The sequence below is a fragment of the Callospermophilus lateralis genome, chromosome 5 (assembly GCF_048772815.1).
Source record: "Callospermophilus lateralis isolate mCalLat2 chromosome 5, mCalLat2.hap1, whole genome shotgun sequence".
NCBI lineage: Eukaryota > Metazoa > Chordata > Mammalia > Rodentia > Sciuridae > Callospermophilus > Callospermophilus lateralis.
In genome coordinates, this window is record NC_135309.1 from 37,995,398 (window position 1) to 38,016,446 (window position 21,049).

Consider the following 21,049-nt stretch of genomic DNA (forward strand, 5'->3'; position numbering starts at 1 on the left):
AATCTCTTCTAGAGAAGTATATAGTAAGACCACTGATTTCCATTTCATTTCTTTTTTAATAAGTCAAAGAAAGGATGCTGCAATGCTTCGTCCAAGGTGATTCTTTTAGTTGGATCATATTCTAACATTCTTCGAACAAGGTCAAAAAGCTTCTCATGTTCTTCATCATGACTGAGCATAAATTCCTGGAGGGAAAAATTTTTGTTAAAAAAGATACTAATAATAGTGAAAATTTATTTTTCTTTTAATCCTTTTTTCTTTCACCTTTAATGGTTTGCAGCGTCTCCTAACATATCTACCAGCAGAACTATGTTCATCCCAATCTAGCTGGTTATGGTGAAAATATTTTCGTTTCCTAGAAGGAAAAAGAAATGTGGATTAATAAAATACTAAAAGATCTACATTTTTACCTTGCCCCCAGAAGGGGCTGGGGGGACAGATTAAAGAATGACCTTTTTTCTTTAAATATATAAACACCTATATACAATTAAAAAAAATCTCAGTGACAAATGTGCATGACACTTTATATTTTCCTTTTTCCGCCCCCATCCTGTGGGGTTTTAATATTTCAACTAAATTTTTTCCCAAATATAATGGAACAATGCCAGCTTTAAAAATAGACACTGTTGGATCCATTCCTGTCAATTCTGCTTTCACTAGATCTGGAATAGGGCTGTAAATCTTGTAAATAACTCCCTAGATGACTTCTGTGGTGAAGTATGTTTGCAAACCACTATAGTGTTAATCAAACTTAGGAATGTTATTCTCAAACTTAGACTGATATGAGTATAAAAAACAAGCTTTCCCACCTCTATTTTTATTTTTACATCAGCTTAGGAAAACATGTATGTAAAGGTTAAGTTTAAAAAAATCAAAACAAAAACCCTCCATCTTTTAAAAGAACATAACATAAATACCGTTTTTTTGTTTTGTTGTTGATTTTGGGTTTGTTTGTTTTTTTTGGTGGTACTGGAACTGAACCCAGGGTCTTGAATGTGATGGGCAGTTACTCTACTCACTGAACTACAGCCCCATCCCTGAATTATTTTTTTTAAAATGGGTTAAAAGACGTAATTCTAAGTAATCACTAACATAGAATTTTTTTTTTTTTCCCAAAACCCACAGTCCTTGAAATAAGCATGTTAAGTTATCTGTGTTGCAATAGAGGCCATTGCATGCATCCAATGAAGAGCTTTAATCTTTAAACATACCTTGTTTTCTGAATCATGTGTGCTGGTATGGGTCCTAATATTCGTTCCATCATGGCCAGATGCTCTTTACTATCATGAGTCTAAAAAATGTGGAAAAAGAAAGTTTAGCACTCTTATTTCCCCACATGTACACTAAAAAAGGACATAAGAATATGATGCTTACATAAAAGAACTAGACAGCTATACAATTTACACGGCATAGTTCTCCAAAGATGAAACAATACTGAACAAGCTAGTCTTGGAGATGGAATAACAAGGTCTGCATACTGAGCAACATGTAACTTGTTTAATGTAAAACAGAACAATTTCCTTCACTATTTGTATTTTTTACACTGTTTAACTCAAGAACTGGGGAAGATTACCAGAAATCCTGTTACCTCTTCATTTATTTTTATTTATTTATTAATCTATTTTATTTTTTTTAAAATTTTTATTATTGGTTGTTCAAAACATTACAAAGCTCTTGACATATCATATTTCATACATACATTTGATTCAAGTGGGTTATGAACTCCCATTTTTACCCCGTATACAGATTGCAGAATCACATCGGTTACACATCCACTTACCTCTTCATTTAATCAGCTGCTTAAACAAAAGTTAACCTCCATTATCAAACAAATAGCCAGCCTACTTACTAACACTAATCTCAGGTGTTGAAAATACCCAATAATTCTCACAACAATCCTCAGCTGTATATGTGGGAACATGAGTTCAAAGAGGTTAAGATACTACCTTAAAGTCACATGGCTTATAAATGATGAAGGATGAGCCATAAACAATACAAAGCTCATATTCTTTCCACTGATATAGCTTTGGCTTTATAAAGTAGAATATGGCAATTTTTTTTCTTTAAAGGCCACATAATAAACATTTTAGGCTTGGCTGCTCACAAATAGTCCCTTATTTAATCATCTTAAAAAAAAAAAAAACACAAAAAAAACATCAGGCACAATTCACCATGGTCATTGTTTGCCACCCCTCGTTTAGGGAGCAGGGTTGTGTGTGATTGCTTTTTAAATCTACCAACTATAGTGTCAAGCACACTGCCTTCAAAACGTTATTAATTCATGACAGGAATAAATATTATTAGTTCCCCATTTAAAATTAATGTTAATAATATACATTTCACTTAAGGCCTTATAAGTGCTTTACAATTATAAAATCACTTGAAGCACCTACTTAACTAAATTAGTGGGAAGAAAGAATGCATTCAACCTTACTTTTTCTTGACTCTACAACTTACTACAAAAAAAAACAGACACCAATTCCTACAATAGATTGATAACTCATCTACCAACTAGAGTACTTTTTGACTGATTTTCTACAAATCAGACAGGAACAGAAGCCTGGTGAGGTGCCCCACAAGCAGTGAACTCGTATGTGTGTGATAATGACCACCTCCATGACTCAACTGTTCATAGCTTCACTTGCCTCTGTACTGCTTAACTTCAAAAGTCAACCTCAACAGTTCTGAACTACATCTTCACAATCCCTGAACAAAGCAAAGTTGAACAATGGAGCATCCTGATCATACCACAACTCTACTTATTCTCCAATGGTTGCATTATCTAAAGCTTTCAAGACTTTTCGACTCCAGATGTACTTAAAAATTTTATAAGAAAAAAAATGGAAACCAAAACAGAGTTTCCTACTTTTTATTTTACCAAATAAGGACTTCTAACTTTAAAAATTCAACTACTGAAGCCAGGCATGATAGTGCACAGTTGTAATCCCAGCATCTCAGGAGGCTGAGGTAGGAGGATCGTGAATTCAAAGCCAGCCTCAGCAACCTGGCAAGGCCCTAAGTATAAGTCACTCAGTGAAACTGTCTCTATATAAAATACAAAAAAGGCTGGAGGTGTGGTTCAGTGGTTAGGCACCCCTGGATTCAATCCCTAGTGAGAAAGAAAGGAAAGAAAGGAAAGAAAGGAAAGGAAAGGAAAGGAAAGAAAGGAAGGAAGGAAAGGAAGGAAAGAAAGGAAAGAAAGAAAGATTCAACTACTGAAAAGGAAAAAAAAAAAGCTAAAATAATAAAAGTTAACTACCTGCAAAAACTATCATCATTTCATAAAAGGGAGATTTTAATATGAAAAAAAGAGGTATAACATCTACTAAAAGGATAGAATGGCAATTCTATAAAATCATTTTCACTTTGGACCAGCCCATATTTGGAAACCACTGACTTCAAGGATAAAACAAATACCCTTCTCAAAGGTATATGCCCTTTCTGTCAGTTCTTGTCTGTCTTCATTTTCCCATTTACAGGAAATACTCCAATAAATACTTTCCTTCCCTAACTAGAACATAATCTATTTCTCCTTCCTTATAGGCCCCGTCACATTCTTGTTTTCTGACTAGCTAGCTCCTATTCTTCCTTCTAGCATTAGCCAGAACTCCCCACCTCTCAATGATTCCTTCTCTAATCCAGGGAACTCTCCCTGAAGCCTCCCTACATTTTCTACATAGTTCCATTGTAGCAAACACCACATTACATTAGAATGATTTTTCAATGACTTCCCTGAAGACTTAGAAATGCCTAAGACATCATGGAAGCCGTATTTTTAGTGTAAAATACACTTGTTACTGAATTCTTTTATAAATAAAGAAGTGACTTGTTCATGGTCATATGATAGTCAACATAATCAGAGCTGAATTAAAACTAGCCATGTCAACACTAATGCAAATTTATGAAAGAGCTCTATAATTTAAAAAATGGGAACATGAAGCAAGATGAACCAACCATACATAAACCATGTGTTAAAGACACATCAATCACATTTAAATGAGTTATGCTATTCACTAACAGTATTTAATTCAATTGGGTTCTAAAGGATAATAATTTGCATATGCAAGTTTTAATAAAGAATAGTGATCTATGGCAACTTTCCAATAAGTAAATTAAAACTAACATTTAAAATTAATTGTAAATTATTAAATAAAATTTACTAGATACATACCTGAAAGACTGTGAACCCAAGGTAATATTCAATAAGAATGCAACCTATACTCCAAACATCACAAGGCTGAGACCAACCTAAAGCTATAAAACATAAGAATGTTATTATGCAATAATTTTTAATCTTCTATAAGTCCTTCCCTATATGGGTGAACTCTTTTGAATAGTCTATTTGGGAAAATACAAGAACAAATTCAGAGTTTACACTTTTAAGTTTTGTATCAAACATTATCCAGTATGATCTCATTGGGAGGGGACATTTTAGTAAAATAAAAGGGGACTAGCTAACATTTTCCAAATGTAACTACCAATTCCATATTCTTTGAACTGCTTACACAGGGGAGAACTATACACTATATACTCAGTTCATGGATGGCTCAGGAATTTTTACCTTTTATTAGTGCAAATACAGGTTTATAATTATCCTCAGAGAATATAATTACTTGTCCCCTATGTATTATCATAAGTTTGATACATGAGTTTACATCTTCTATTAAAAGAAATATTTGACAAATTATGTAAAAATTCTAATAGGAATAAAAGCAGTTTCACCTATAAGGAGAAATACTTAAGTTCACACAAAGAAGGAGAAATACATGTATTTCAGGCTGGCTGTACATGATACTTTCTCCTTTTTTCCAATGGCAATACTATTCTGGAAAGAATAAAAACACCTATCCTTCTTAGACCTAGACTCAACTGGAAAGGAGAATAATAAACCATACAGGATATTTTAATCTTTTAAAGACCAAACATTTAGTAAAAGAATGCATAAATAAAGCTACTATAAAAACATTTCAATTATGACACTCAAAGACACAGGAAAAAAACAATATATTCAAAGGCCTTGAGGAATATGATTTAGTCATTTCTGTTCATTCTCATAATGCTTATCATTTGAATCTAATCTGACAATTTCCAGATCCTTTGCCTCAAGGGCAATGACTCCAATTCTAACTTATAGTTAACATATCCAGAATCTGTAAATGCTATAACCTGGACTGCAAATAATAGTTTTTTTCTTTAACTACTCTTATCTCCAATCTAGGTTTTTTCCCAGATGATTGTAACTTTCTGCAGCATATCATCTCATTTTTGGGTGAGTAACCTCTAATATTCTGGAATTCTACATCACTCACTTTTCCCACCCTTCCCCAGCCTTACCTGTTTACTATCAACAACCAAGACACCATCCCTCTATTGTAGCATCAGATTACGTCTTCCTTTCAACCTGCACCACACCAGCTTCTACCCTCAGGAACGCTCCACAGATATGCCAAAAGATCCTTCTAATCACCCAATCTCCAGATTTCTTTGAGGCCAATGAATCCAATTTTAGACTTATATCAACTCTCCCTTACCTGGAACTTTCTCAATAGCAAGTCCCCAACCCCATCTTTCACTTTAAAAATTTTCCTTTTTATTTCAAACTCTGCACTTAACTCATTTTCTTTTCCAGCCTTTCTCCTATCAGTGGTCATCAAGAAACTCTCCACTTGGAGAGTTTCTTTCTTTTCCTCTTGACCTTTATCTACCCTAAGTCTAGAGTCTGCCAGATAAAACCATTAGCATTTTTACCAGAGCCATAATTTTGTGAAGGCATAAAAATGGGTACCTATAAAATTTCAAAATTACAATGCTATGATGAACTTAGCTAATGGAAACTGCTCTCTTATGTTAATAAATCCATTAAGAAATAATCACCCTTTGGAATGTTTCACAAGTGGTATCACATTCATATTATTCAGAAAATAATATTTATAGTAATGTTCACACGTTTTTAATGAAAAACAAAATTGTTTTCTGTATATTGCTAAAGTTACCACTTTAGCCATGAACCCCATCCACATAAATCAAAGCTATTAAGAACAAAACTCTTTTCTTTAATTACAGTATAATGAAGTCTGATGTCTACTGACCCAAAATGACCTCTGGAGCTCTGTAGTGCCGTGTGGACACCAAAGTACTGTGATGTTCATCATCATATGTTGCACTTCCAAAGTCAACAACTTTAATATCTGTGTTTTTTAGTGTGCGTTCATCACGTTTCTACAAAATTGAGAAAACATAAAACTAATAAAGACATTTTATAACACTACTCAAAATACTGAACAAAAATAATCTTTCTTTCTTTTTTTCTGCTGGGTGCTGGGGATCAAGCTTAAAGCCTAGAAGGGGCTATGCTAATGTTCTACCACTGAACTACATTTGAGACCTACTCTTTTGCGATTAAGAACTGAACATAATGGGCTCAGAAGTAAAATTCCTCATGCAAAGATCACCAAACTAAGCTAAATTTTAAAGATAATCACTTAAAGCAAGTCTTTTACTTACCATTTTAGAATTATATTTGACTACATAGTCAGACTTCACAAATAAAATATTTTCAGGTTTCAGATCTGTATGTGTTAATTTATTATGATGCAAAACTACAAAGAGAACAAAAAGACATTATTAGTTTTACCTAGAAATTGAATTGGTAAATGGGAGGGATGAAGGAGAATTAGCAGTAGATATGGTGATCAAGAAGGGTTTCATCTTTACCTGTGGTATGTATTATACTTTGGTGACAATTTTTAATGTTTTTTATAAAATAAAAATCTTAAATTTCCTAATTTTAAAAATTTATCAAATATACTTACAATTTATTGATTGGCAGATCTGATAGGCCATCTGCCTGATGTGATCAATCTGAAATGGCAGAAAGCTGTTTTCTTTAATGAAATCATAGGTACTAAGTCCCAGCAGTTCAAACACAATACAAACATGACCATGATGATCAAACCATTCTAGCATCTGGACACATCGGCTAAAATAAATCAAAATAGCAAGTTAGTTCATAGAATTGTGATTATTTTATGTAATAAAATGGCCCAAAGTTCAACTTATACTTACAAGACACTATTAGGATCTGTACTATTTAAATGCTCCAATACTTGGATTTCTGAACGAGCTGCTTCACGGTAACGGCCTACATTTTTTACGATTTTCACTGCTACATGTAAGCCATCCCTTAAAAACAAAATTAAGAGGAATACACTAAATATATGGCAGTGGGCTGAAGCCATTTATCCTTTAAAGTATAATTTTAATTATTAATCCTCTATGCTATTTTTCTAAAGCAATCTTTTAGATTACTCCAAATTCTATACAACATCTTTTCCATACAATCAAACAAAATATACTTTATATGAAGCAGTAATTCCCTTAATACTTATGAATTTAATGTTTATTCCTAAAAGTTTACATTTACGTAGATTTTATACAAAAAAAGTAAATAAATATATATAAGAACACAAACCAAAAACATATGCTACAGTTGAAAACATTCACTCATTCACCAGGCTAGACCTATTCTATGCCAGACAGTACACAGGTTTTAGGGACAAAAAAATTGCACTTGTTCCTACACGCCTCACACAGTCTAATGGAGTTTCTTCACAGAACAGGTGAAGCCCCAACAAAGACAAATAAAAAAAAACTTATTTATACAATAAAAAAGTATAGAGTCCTAAAAGACAGCTTTGATTATCAAATTGGAAGAGAAATGAAATATTTGGGCAATGACACCACCCTAAAGTCAAGAAGCCAAGACGATGTTTCTTAGCTTAGCATATTTATGATGCAAATATGCAGAAACAGCAAGAGCATAGGGTTCAGGGATTTACACAAAGGCACTTGTATACAGCGATGAATATTTCGACATCTTCAACTTCCTCTTGCCTCTGGTTCTACACCCGATCTACTTGAAGATGAGCTAGTACTCAAGCCTTTTTCACTAGGTGCCTCTACTTTACAAAAGAAAACAAAATCTCCTCCTCTTGTAAGATATCTTTGGGGTTAACAAATGATTTCTACTGGCTGGATAGCAAATCTTTTTCCATGTTTGCTAGTTTCCAAATCACTGCTTTCATCAAGGTCTCAATAAAGTTGTAGCATGATAAGCCATTTAAATGTTTTTTGATAATATTCTCCTTAAGATGTTTAGCATGTATCTCCAGATTTACCAAAAATTGTTACAAAACAGCTGTTGGGGCTGAGGATGTAGCTAGCTCAGTGGTAGAGCACTACTCGCCTAGCATGTACAAAGCCTGGGTAGTTAAATCACCAGCACCCTCAGAAAAGAAAGGGGGGAAAAAAAAAACTGGCAAAACTCCTATTCATATATTTAATTATATGATCAATAATCTTTCTTTCTCAGTGTTTATATCTATAAAAACAAAAAAAGAGAATGCCAAACAGTACTCATTTTTTTAGAAGCCAACAATCCCAATACAAGACACGCTTCAATAAACTTTTTATGTCTAATGAATAAAAAAATATGTAATGTTAGTACTTGGATCAATTAGAATACCTTGATTAAATAATCAAGAGAATCTCAGGAAATTATTTAAAAGGCCATTAATGAACAATTGGTGAAATCTGAATAAGATTAGCTGGCAAAATCTGGAAATATATGTATATGTAGATAATAAAGGAAATATTGTCAAATGTTCACTCTGGAGAATCTGGGTGAAGGACATATGGGAATTCTTTGAACTATTTTAGCAACTGTTCTGTGAGTCTATAAATATTTCAAAGTATAAAATTCAACTTATGTTCACATTTTTGTTGCAGAGAAGTAAGATGGAGTGATAATAAAAGATAATTTAGTATAATTTTCTTTATGGACAATGGAACGGAAATTACTTCAAGGATGAAAAATTTGTGTTGCTGAGGACTGAACCCAGGGCCTTGCACAAGTACTTGATTGCTGAGCTACTCCCCCAGTCCTAAGTATGCATTCAAGAAAGTTTGTTCATGAATGATAGTACACTATCAAGTGGCTATGATATTAAGATTGCCTCCAATATATTTAAAGATTTATTTTTTAAATACTCATATTTAAAATAAGCTGAAAATTACATCCTTTCCAACTATCATAATTTATGACAAAAAACTTTAGATGTCAATTTAGAATATGCAGTTCTACTAAATGTGCTTTAAAAGATTTAGTTACAAAGACATAGGCAAAACACAGAATAGAGGTACTGAAAGAATATGGTAAAATGAGGCAGAGTGGGTCATCAAATCACAAACGGGTAGGTAGGCCTCATTAAAAAAATTGGACTTTATTCTGTAGGTCTCAAGTAGGATAGTTTCTTTGCAGACTAGGAAGTTAACTCTATTATGAAAATTTAGATATACTTTTGTCTCTGCAATCCAAAAGTAGCTGAATCTCTCCTAATAGAGGACCAACAATCTAAGCTCTGGGAAACTCCTTCACTTGAACATACACTTTAACTTCAATAAACTCAATCTGATGGAATTTGTCAGCGTTCTTCATAAAATCTACATACTTGGTAAATAAATTATATCTAGGTTAAAGAAATGTTGAATATCTATCAGAAAAACTTGTAGCTACTACTACTTTACAAACATATTTCATTTAAATTATGGGTGATTTCCCATAAAAAATATCAGAATGTTCAAAGATATAAAAATAAACTTACATGCCATGATCAATGCATTCTACAACTTTGCCAAAGGCCCCTTCACCCAAAGTGTCCACGATTTCATCTAAAGTGAGGGAGAGAAAAAGAGGTATAAGTAACTAAGTATAAATTAACTAGTTATTCAAACAATGAATGCTTAAGTGTGGAATATTTTCAAATGATCTCTAACAAGCATAACTAATGTTTCAGCACTCAAATTATTTTATTTTTCATCTGCTACAAAAACAATTAGATAGAGCTATCTCTCTTGCTCTAATCTCAAATTCCACTGATTATTTTGGAACTTTAGAGTAGAAATATTTAAATTCTACAGAAAAGAAGAAATACAAAAGAACAAACAAACCCACAAAAAACAAAACAAAAAAGCAATGAAGAGTTCTTTAGCCCCCCGCTGACAAACTATTCTTAAAAAGATTATTCTGTCTGCAAAGTTTAAAAAGTGTTGAAAAATATTCTATACATCTTGCTCTTAGAACGTCTCCACTTTGACAGATCAGGTGACCCTCCTCATCATCCTCTATACTCCTGGATCTTTTCCTTCGGTGGCTCTTCTGGAACGGCAAGTGGGCAGCACCAAGATCGTCCAGCCAATCAATATATCAGAGTGAATTCAGGGCAGAATACGCAATTCATTCAGCGGGGAGATATTCAGGCATTCAGATAAGCACCAGGCCACGAACAGTTGGCAGGAGCAATTTCAAATTCAGTCCCCAGAAATTCACAGGGCACAGTTTATGTTACAGAAGAAAAACATGGCAAGGAACAGATTTTCAGATAAGATACTTAAAGTGGCAATAGAAAAACAACACAATTGTCTCTTTAAAATACTGATTTAATTGAAGTCTGAAATTTAAAGAATGCAATGTCATGAATTACTAATCTCTTGTTATAACTAGCATATGCTGTGAGTTGAGATGTCTAGTTTGTCAGAAAAATGTTTTAAAATGTCAAGATTGCTGTAATTGTCTTATTTAGCAATATTCTGAAATATACATGATTAAAATCAAAGGGGAAAACAAAGGCTAGTTAATTTTAATGTTCAATCCAATAACAGCTAATTCTATCAAAGAAAGGTTGGGGAGAAAAACTGCAATTCAGTTTACAGATTAAAACAATGAAGATGTCTGTTTTAAAAAAAAACTGGCTTTTTAAAAATATGTTTCCCATTCAGCACCCATATTCACAATTTTAATAGATGTAGTTAGACAATGATGCACTGTATTAGGGATTATGCTATATACAGGTTAACAACATTTAGGTATCAGTGCAACTTTCCATATTTGTTTTTAAGTATTAGGAAAGAGGTTTCTTTCAAAGTAAAATAATATTTCAATTGAAAGAACAAATAGGTGCATCATTTTTCATAAGATTATATTATACAAACACAAAAATGAAATAATTTCTATAATTAAAATCAACAAACTCATGATCTGGTCTGTAGAATGAGTAAATGTGGGCAAGTGAGAGCTAGCTAATAAATATACAGATCAGCTATGAGAATGTGGACGTTTCCTTTAAGGATTCAATATAATATAATAATTATATCCAAATAGCATTACATATATAAAGAAACTTTTAGAAACCTATCAGCTCCTTAAGAGCTTTTACACACAATTAAGAATCCACTCAAAATAAAAACAAAATCAATCATACCGAACGTGACTGATGACTTGAACAGTGTCTATTACGCTTCCTTTTAGGACTGCTTCTCCTGCTTCGGACTGAGGATTTACTGCAGTGGATTCGATAAGCGCTTTCAATGTCTCTGTGATAATGTCTAGGAATATATCCTTCACAGTAGTCATTTCTGTATTCATCAACGTATCTCCGGTCCCGATAATCTCTCTCATTCAAGGACCTTGCTTCTAAATAATGACTGCAAACACATTAAAGGATTTCAAATCATTCTCTTCATTTTGGAATAAATGGTTCAAATAAAACACACAAGAATTCCTGATTTAAATAATGAAAGAAAAAAACTCACAAGTTAAAATTTATATTATACTTATCTCACAAACTTAAGAAATAACTTTACCCAACAAGCAAATGGGTCCATGTTTCTCCATTATAAAAATTGCTGTCAAGCACTTCATAGCAAGGAACAACAACAACAAAAAGCTTAAGTCAAATTATGTTTAGAGTTTACCTAAGTGCTCCTTTACCTTCTGGACAAAATTAAAATAAAAAATTCACAAAACTACTCTCCTGGAACTCGTCAGTCTTATATGCATCTGAAACTAAGCTTCCTTTTCTCTCTCAGTCACACACAATCAGAGGCAGGCAAAATAGGATTCCTTTCTCTTTTAATATTAAGTGCATTTTAGACATCCTAGCAGAAAATTCTTCCATGAAAGGTGTATTAGAGATACAAGGAGCCCTGAATGTATTCTTGCCCTCTCATTTTAATGACGACTAAATTAAAAATCCCTAAATAATATGCACATTAGTGACAAAAACTGAGACATTTTCAAACTACTATTTTACATCACTTATTCTGTCTTTTCTTTGCATTTCTAGCCTTGTTATTCCTGCTTGAGAAACAGACAACTTTCAGTACTGCCTACTCTGCTGAAGACATCTGCAAGATATGTTCCACAAATGAGAAAGGGATCCTGTGATTGCTTGCCTAGGATTACATAAGTCCCTCCACCCTACTTCCCTTTGCATTTCTAACTTCTCATCATTCCTGCTTGAGAAACACACAAGAAACACATGATAGAAAACATCATTATCTAGTGCCACAGTACTTGGATCTACAGATCCCTTTGAGAATATGATGAAAGTTGTGGACCCTCTTCCCTAAGAAACACACAAATGCATAAACAAAACTTGGCAAATAGTTTCATAGAGGTCATGGACCTCAGGAAGTCAATGGATCCCAGTTAAGTAGCCTTGATCTGATGGAAAGAAAAGGACATAGAGATTCAATTGGCCCAGTTTCCCGTCCCCCTCTCTACCTGGGATGAGTGTCCTCTTCAACAGAGTGCGAAGCTTCAAGAGGGATGCACATGGAGCACTGAGGGAGAGAGGGGACACCTGCCCAGTCAGACAAATTAGCTAAAATAATCCTGACAAGCAATGGAGTGACAGATGTTGCCTAAAATGCCCTCACCAACCCCTTTAGGTTCCCCAGAATATGTTGTCATTTTTTTCCCAGAGTTCTGGTTTAGGCAGAAATAAAGGAGAGAAATACCCTTAAAACCACTACCCCAAAACAAGGCTGGCATCTAGTACTACCCAATTCAGGCGGGAGATGCAGGACCCATTCTTATTCCCTAGAGTCAGTCTAAGTTCTAGCCACTGGAGAAACAACTCAGGATTTTAGGGAAAGATTGTGGGGTCTAGGTTAGCTGTTTTGAAAGTGTCAGGGAGAACTCTCCACAACAAGCTAGGAAGTACACACTCATTAAGCATATCCTGTCTAGTTCTATAAGGCATCCTTCCCACAAAAATCCCAAAATCTTGCTATCAGAAAAAACACAAACAATCATTAGTTGGAATACTACATGAAATCAGAGCTGCTGATAATCCAAAAACAATATATAGAAAAACAAAACGGCATGATGCAATACCATGAGGAAAAACTAAAAAGACTGGAACCTTTTCAATCTATAATGACCAATGACCAAGGCTGAGAGATTATATAAACAAAAACTATAGAATCATACAGGCTATGGACAGGGTAAACAAAATGAACAGACTGATTAAATTTTTACAAATATTCACTGAATGCCAGTGAATATTTCACTGTAGCCTTTCAAAATAGTCAAAACTAATGAGGATAGGGGCATTCATTTTTATTTCCACACAGGTCCTGTGGGAAATAAAAAAAAAAAAATTATATAAGGCAAAGTCCCTGCCAACAAATAATGAACAATTTGAGACCATCACATAAAAATAATATAAAACCCAACAATGAAGGAAATACTGAAAGGTTGGATGTGAGTGCTTAAGAGTCAGAGAAAGGAAAAAACTCAAATCTGCTTAAAATGGTCAGGGAAGAATTCATGAAAAAGATGGGAACAGAGTTTCACCATAAAGGGAAGCCAGGATATGGACAAAGGGGAAAGTAGAAGAAATTCCAAGGGAGAAAAATGGCATATTATCACTTTACATTTATAATACTTTTAGCCACAATGGCTTAGAAATGGATTTGTCTATGTGTTACTCAGGTAATAGTAAGTAGACAATTCCAGCAAGAGCAATGTTCACCCTGAGAAATATAGCAATTCTCTGGCTGAAAATATATCATTAAAAGCTCAGGCTAAGGAGTGTATCTCAAATAGTTTGTCTATTAAATAAAAACTTAGAATAAGGAGTTCTTACTAAAAATGAGATTCCTGGGCTTCAGGGTCATACTTATTGAATCAAATCTGCATTTGAAACACACCTCCAAGGTGATTCCTATTCACACTAAACTGGTTTAAGACCTGATACCTTGTTATAGAAAGACATTTAAGGATATAAAAGTGGTATTTTACAGTCACATCATCTTCTCAATAAGTGTGCAGAATGGATTAAGCCTGTAGGAAGAGAGACCAACTCACAGGCTACTGCTATAAGATGAATCACAAAGAAAAGACACTTTGCAATATATGTGAGAAAGGGTTAAAATAATGGGAACATGAAGAAGCATTTTGTAGAAGTACAATTTGGTATGAACCTTCTAAGAAAAGGAAAATATTTAAGAATCACCTTTTAAAAGTTCATACCCTTTAGCCTCTTGGAATATATATTCAAGAAATAATCAGAGGCAAAGATTTGTAAAACCTTTTTAAACAAATAATAATTTACATCTAAATAGTGGGCCACTATAACATCCTACTAAGGTTACCTTCTTCATATTTTTCTGGATTTAAATTTTTTTCTATAGTTTTATAAAAACTACTCATAAAGTTTTTAACCTTCAAAAGGAATTTTCTGGATTATGATCAACAATTACCACCAAATATGTCTGAGGCTAATGTCAAAGAAGTAAGTACTGGTCTGGTGGTTAATTAGATTGACTGGGTATTATGTTTACATAGTTAACTATAAACATGAATCAATCAAATCACTTCCTTTGTACATACACAATATATAATAACTTATGAATAATCATTACTATGATGTTAACCTTACTTTGTATACTTATCAATATAATGGGATAGATATGATTTTTATATTATACTATACATTAATTTGCTCTAGTCACTGAAATCCTACATTCAACCTCCCCCCACATTCCCTTATGTAACAGTGTTTAAAAAAGCATGATTAGTCTACACTGACTACAAATAAGCTCACTGTTTAGCAGAACAAGTCTATTTAGCATGGAGGAGGAAAAAAATTACATACTGTTTTTTAAAGTAACCCCAGCTGGCTAATTTAGAAAGCAATCTGGTAAACAGTCCCAATGGAACATCTGCACAAACAAGGAGAAAACATAAAACCAACACAAAACAAATGAGAAAGGGAAATTAATGGAAGAGAGTGTGCAAGAAACTATATTCATCTAGCCTTTAATATTTAGAACTTTAGGATTCCTTTAATTCTATATAAATGTATTACCTCCAAATTTTACACCAGTAAAAATACAAAAAAAAAAAAAAAAAGACTCAACACTATCGTAAATTTTTGAAACCCTTTCCTAAATTACTAGCTACTGCCTGAATATAAATAAAACAGTTCTTAGAATACAAGTAAACTTCTAAAATACCAAACCTATTCATTGGCCTTAATTCTGTAAATATAACCTGTAGAATATAAGCGACTAATCCCCAATGCACTTTAACTTATCCACGTTACTTTTCTTATCTGGATTAAACTCTGTCCCACCCCTTCCATCACCTCACTTTTGAAACACTTAATGAGCACCCTAATTTATGTACCACCCTCCTACACACAGGTTAAAAACACTCAATGGACATTCTTTCATCACCTTTACTGAACTTTATGTGTGTCTCAACTCCCCAACTATGTTACTGGCAGCTAGAAATCAACATGCTACTGACTATATTTTTCTGCCTGCTTGCTTACTTTTTCCTGTGGTAGTGGGGATCAAACTCACACATGCTAGGCAAGTCTTCTACCAATGATCTACATCCCCACCCCCTGAATATATTTCTTATTCACTTGCAGATCAACTGTCTTTCAATACCCCCAGACAGACACAGATATATGATAGAAACTGTTTTATTGCAGCTACAGCCTTTGCAACTACAGAAGCCAGCCTATAACAGTAATGGATAAGAGTTTTTTGAATGAATAAATGTTGACTGCATTCTACAATCACTTGATACAACTATATAAACAAATAAGAAATAATTAAAACTATTAGGACTAAAATGTTACTAAGTAGAGAGTAATTTACCAATCAGATTCTTTAAACTGGTGATGCGGTTTACAATGCCTGTTCTCTTGTGTACTACTGTGAGATCTCCTCTTCCGTTTGTGACTTCCACTGTAGCTTTCATGACCCCAGCTTTCTCTGCTATCCCAATCAGGGCAGTGTGTTCGTTTGGAATGTCGCATCTGTTAACCAAAAAAAGAAAAAGTGAGTTGTGGAGGTTAGAGAGAGCTGTGGAGATGGATTTGTTTAATAAATGAAACATTATTAATAGAAACATTATACATTAATATTATTTAAATATGGCATATAGGGTCATAAAGGCTGTAGAATATTTTTAGGTATGTTTCCCAAGGCATAGAGTACTCTACCACTGGTATATCTGACAACTACTGAGTGGCATAGATCTAGTACTAAATAATGGATAACACAGTGACACCTTTAATACACCATCTTTCAATTCTTCTGAATATAACCAGGACAAATTCTCAGCTTGGTTGTCTTCAAAAAAAAAAAAAAAATGAAAGAAAAAAATTTTGTGGGGCAGTGGGGAGGCAGTACTAGGAATTGAACATGGGGGCACTCTTACCACTGAGCTACATTCCTAGTCTTTTTTTTCTTGTTTTTATTTTGAGACAGGATCTAAGTTGCCCAGACTGCCTTGAACTTGGGATCCTCCTGCTTCAGCCTCCGGAGTAGCTGCTATCATAGGCATGTACCACCCTACCAGGCAAAAATTTTTAATCTTCAAATTTTTGAAAGGTTCAGGCTTAAGGCTTCAGTAGACAACAGTATTTTGCTTGAAATCAATGATTTTTTTTGTCTTAATTTACTGCCACTTTAAAAATGTTAACATTAAAACATGAGCTGATTTAACATTAAATAAAATCACAAGTTTCATGCAGCTTGGTTAACGTATAATACAAATAATCAATGTAAGAAACGGATATTAAATATTGGAGGTAACTTCTATCTATTTAAAGGTAAAGAGCTTTTCATTAAGCTTTTTTCTCAAACTTCTTTTTCTAAATTTTAGAATGACTCCAAGGTTTGAAAATAACAAAGGAGGGGCTGGGGTGTAGGTCAGTGTGTGCCTAGCATTATCAAGGCCCTAGGTTTGATCCCCAGCACCCCCCTGCACACACACAGAAAGAGAAAATAGAAGTGAAAGAACACAATATTCAACAGAGAAACTGAAAAACCAAAAGGTGGTTAGTATAAATCCATTTTCTCTAGTAAGAAGTTTATTTGCAAATCATTTGTAGTTTTCCTTAAAATTAAAATATATTTGTTATAAATCTGGAGTAACCCTGAAAAAGAAACCAACCTTTGGGGATACACAATGAGGCATGGTTATAGTAACATCAGACTACGAGGGTAACACAATTCCCAGACTCAATCTACACTTCCAATATACAGCAGGATTTTGAACCTATGCTCAATTTAACCAATCTGCCTCTTCCCAACTTAATTCTTTTTCAAAGCGTAAAATTTTTAACGGTAAGGTCCAAACTCTGCTAAAAAGGGCAAGTTTAAATGGCAAAAAGAAATTCACAACTCAACAAAGGAGCCGGCAAAAATCTAAATTGGAGCAAATAATTTAGTTAACCTTATTCAGCTTGCCTAAATGAGAAATAAGCAAATAAATCAAAAAGTAAAAATTTAAAATATTTCAAATTGATTAATGGCTTTGAAATGAGGCAGCTTCAATTCTCCTGGGAGGTCTTCCCTGTTATGCATCATGCCTTCAGAGCCTGATGCTACCAAACATGTTTTTTTTTTTTTTTAAAGCAATGCTGAGATCAACCAAGGGCCTCCAAATTGCTAGGTAAGTACTCTATCACCTTCAGCCCAAACATTAGGATATTTTAATTTGATGCTGATTCTAATTCTATACATCTTTTGGTTCATGAGGCTTCTTTTAAAGCTTACTTAGCAGGAGGCTGAGCAGGAGGATAACAAATTCCAGGCCAGTCTCAGCAACTTAGTGAAGTACTAAGCAACTGAGCAAGACCTGTCTCAAAAATAAAAAATGAAACAGGCTAGAGATATAGCTCACTGGTAAAATGCCCCTGGGTTCAATTCCCAGAACTAAACAAACAAGCAAACAGATAAGATATTGATCAAGTCAAATAAAAAATCCTAAAATTATTGTTGGCTTCTCACTGGAAGTTAGTAAATCTTCAGAATTATATATATAAAAAAAAAATTTAAAGCTGGCACAGTGGCACAAGACTGTAATCCCAGAAGCTCCAGCAACTTAGTTAGATCCTATCTCAAAATAAAAAATAAAAAAGGGCTCAGGATGTAGCTCAGTGGTAAATTGCCTCTGGGTTAAATCTCCAGTGCTAATAAATAAACTTTATTTTTTTTCCCTAATTCTAGAAGAATTCTCCTAACTTGTTCCTTCAATTGCCAAAAATGTATTTTAACCACATTCACAACTCAGCTTGGCTAAACATTTTTCTCTCCCCCACTCTCATGCTAGTGATTGAATCCAGGACCTGGGCCTTTCCAAGCACCTCTAACCCCTGAGTTAGGACACAAGACACTAAAAGAGGCAGAAAACAGGCATGCAGAACACCACAAAGTGGCCATGATTAAAGTCCACTTTGACATGGATTAAAAATTCAGGTTTAAAGGTCACAAAGAACACCATTACAACCATTATTAGACCTTATCCACATGTACAAAATGAAGTACTGTGTTCACAAAGCAAAACACACCAAAAACAAAGAAAGAAAATACCCCCACACACACTTTGAGTATTGATCAACATATCTGTAAATGACCAACATCCTAGGAATGATCAACATGTTCGGTTACAAACACAAAGGCGAACTGAAAACAACCTCTTAGTTCATGTCCCTGTACTACTGATCTTACATGTATAAATATGTCTAGATAAGGTGGAACTAGCAATATCCTCTCTTCAACACCCACACTCCACCCTGTGAACTTCTTTCTTTCACCCAATAAATTCAATCATGTGCCTCACTTTGGAACATAAATTCCTTTTTGAGAGCATACATCAAAGGACCCTCACAGCCAGAATTGAAGTTCACCTCCTTTCTAAGGGACCTCTTTGGATCCTCATCCTGGTGACAACCCCCCTAAGCATTCTTAAAATAATAGCAAGCAAAATTTCAGCTTCTGATGACTAAGGGTAATTATCATGACCATCCATTATGAAGGTTTTGCAACACATCTGTGTTTGCTTTAGTTTGTTTTTTCCCTACCTACCATGAGTCTGCTAAATCATCTCCTCTAAAAAACAAAGGTATCAAATTATCAAACTTATTAATATGTAATATTAAGAATGAGTTCCTTGTCAAACCCAATATTTTTCTAGTCGGGTTCACTATTTTAAATTTAATTCAGCTGTTGGTCCCAGCCCATAAACACCCACTTTGGTCCCCAGCAAATTTTAGAAATATTTTCTCAAGAGGCAAAGAGAAGCTTCTTGGACCTACCCCTTCTGTAAGGTTCCTTCACATATAGAGAAAAGCAAAGCTACCTAAAATTACCATGCTGCCTCTAATTAGTTAAAAAAAGAAAAAATCCTACGTGCTAGAATCATCAGGTGACTGAGGTTTCAATAAAAACACCCGACACAAAGGATATATCACCAGTATTAGAAATCTGATTCTCCATCACCTTTTTAAAAGATCTTAAAAAATACTTGACAACTTTATGGTATGAACACAATTTAAAACATTAAAAAGGGGGGGGGTTACAAGTTATGATTCGAAGGCATTTTCAAATAGGCAAAAAAAAAAAAAAAAGAAAAGAAAAGAAAAGAAAAGCCTGGAGGTGCCTGTTTGGAGAACCATCTATACAGGTGATTGGCCGGTAGTCTGGAGGTTGGCTACTTCACCAGAGATAACACGCTGCAGAACTACCAGAAAGGCTCATTCTCTCCACAATGGTATGCTCCACCTTGGGGGGGGGGGCGGCAGTATTGCACAAAGGACGAATCTCCCCACGTTTCAACCTCTTACCTGCACTAGGTGAATCCCACCACTGGATTCGCCCAATCCCCACCCACCTCTCCGCCCTGGGCACTTAGCCAGAGGCTTTGGCGTACAAACAGGGGCAAACCCTGGACTAGGGGAAAGCCCCCCAACGCTACAAACGGTGGAGGTCAGGCAGCTGGGGGCAGGGGAATCGATCGCCGACAACACAAACACCAGCGACAGGCCCCTCGCAGGGTCTCCGGACACGACCTCGCACTCGCGGACCGACCTAGCACTCGCGGCCCTGGCAGTGTCTATAATAGAGTCCGAGCTCTTCGGTCAACACCGTGGGGCTAATTTAGAGCCTCTGGCAGGACCGCGGCGCCAAAGCACCTTCAGGTTTTTAAGGCCAACGGAGCTGCACCCTGCAGGAACCGCCAACCCAGTCCCCAAAGGCCAAGGCCAGGAACCGGTCGTTTCACGAACACCTGGCTCCGAGACCTAAAATAAGATTCGACAGTAGCCTAGCCCAGCACATCACACCGAAACCTCACCTCTGCGAAAGCAAAAGGCCCTCTGGCCGAAAAATGTCGCCAAACCGCCGTCGTTCCTCTCCAGCCGCTGCGACAAACACCCTACAAAATGGCGGCAGCGCCGTCACCCTACAACCCCCTAGGCGGCCTCTAGCACCACCTACACCGCGCGAACGCGACTGCGTGACAGAGCTAGGCGCGTTCCCGCAGCTCCCGTAAGGGGCGTGGCTTCTGTGTCGTAAGAAGCGCGGCTAGCATACTGCGGCTGCGCGGGCCCGCTCATTACATCACAAAAGCCCCGCCCTTTGGACCGGGAGTGTGCTCGGGTTGTTTTCCTCCTCAGAACCCAGGGAAAAGGCAAGGTGAAAACCCTTAAGCTCGTGGCGCGCGTCCGCTCTTCAAAGTGTAGTTTTCCTGGGTGCGGGATCTCTCGGCGCAGCCGGCCGTGACCCGTTTCCTTCCTCTCACCCTCTAGTGGGACGCCCCGTCGCATTTTGCACTCTTCTCGCCCTCCCCCAGCCTTCCCCAACCCACACAGCTAACGTGCCGCCCGGGGCGGGTGCTGAG

At 35.5% G+C, this 21,049-nt stretch overlaps 1 protein-coding gene across 5 annotated transcripts; it reads right to left on the reverse strand.

The window, feature by feature from the left end:
- Positions 1 to 36: 36 nt before the first annotated feature.
- Clk4 (CDC like kinase 4) lies at positions 37 to 20,641 on the reverse strand. 5 transcript variants are annotated; one of them, XM_076856510.2, is made up of 16 exons: positions 20,504 to 20,641; positions 16,018 to 16,178; positions 14,999 to 15,069; positions 14,384 to 14,435; positions 13,266 to 13,284; positions 11,319 to 11,541; positions 10,126 to 10,216; positions 9,663 to 9,729; positions 7,066 to 7,182; positions 6,813 to 6,979; positions 6,505 to 6,599; positions 6,090 to 6,219; positions 4,172 to 4,254; positions 1,212 to 1,291; positions 265 to 355; positions 37 to 185 (listed from the first exon to the last, which is right to left on the reverse strand). In XM_076856510.2, the coding sequence occupies exons 2-16, from the start codon at positions 16,118 to 16,120 to the stop codon at positions 45 to 47; spliced, it is 1,530 nt and encodes a 509-aa protein (XP_076712625.1). In that variant the 5' UTR covers positions 16,121 to 16,178; positions 20,504 to 20,641; the 3' UTR covers positions 37 to 44. The 5 variants fall into 5 exon arrangements, with proteins under 5 accessions (XP_076712625.1, XP_076712621.1, XP_076712622.1 ...); XM_076856506.2 differs by lacking the exons at positions 13,266 to 13,284; positions 14,384 to 14,435; positions 14,999 to 15,069; XM_076856507.2 differs by lacking the exons at positions 13,266 to 13,284; positions 14,384 to 14,435; positions 14,999 to 15,069; positions 20,504 to 20,641 and adding an exon at positions 12,623 to 12,681 and having other exon boundaries at positions 16,018 to 16,100.
- Positions 20,642 to 21,049: the final 408 nt, after the last annotated feature.

Bases quoted from the DNA above. Each gene is read 5' to 3' on its own strand.
- Clk4 (XM_076856510.2), bottom strand. From the start codon at position 16,120: ATGAAAGCTACAGTGGAAGTCACAAACGGAAGAGGAGATCTCACAGTA. The intron at 6,980-7,065 runs GTAAGTATAAGT...GATTTATTTTAG, and splicing joins ACAGATCCTAATAGTGTCTT to CCGATGTGTCCAGATGCTAG. The intron at 356-1,211 runs GTATGTTTAAAG...TTTTCCTTCTAG, and splicing joins CACATGATTCAGAAAACAAG to GAAACGAAAATATTTTCACC.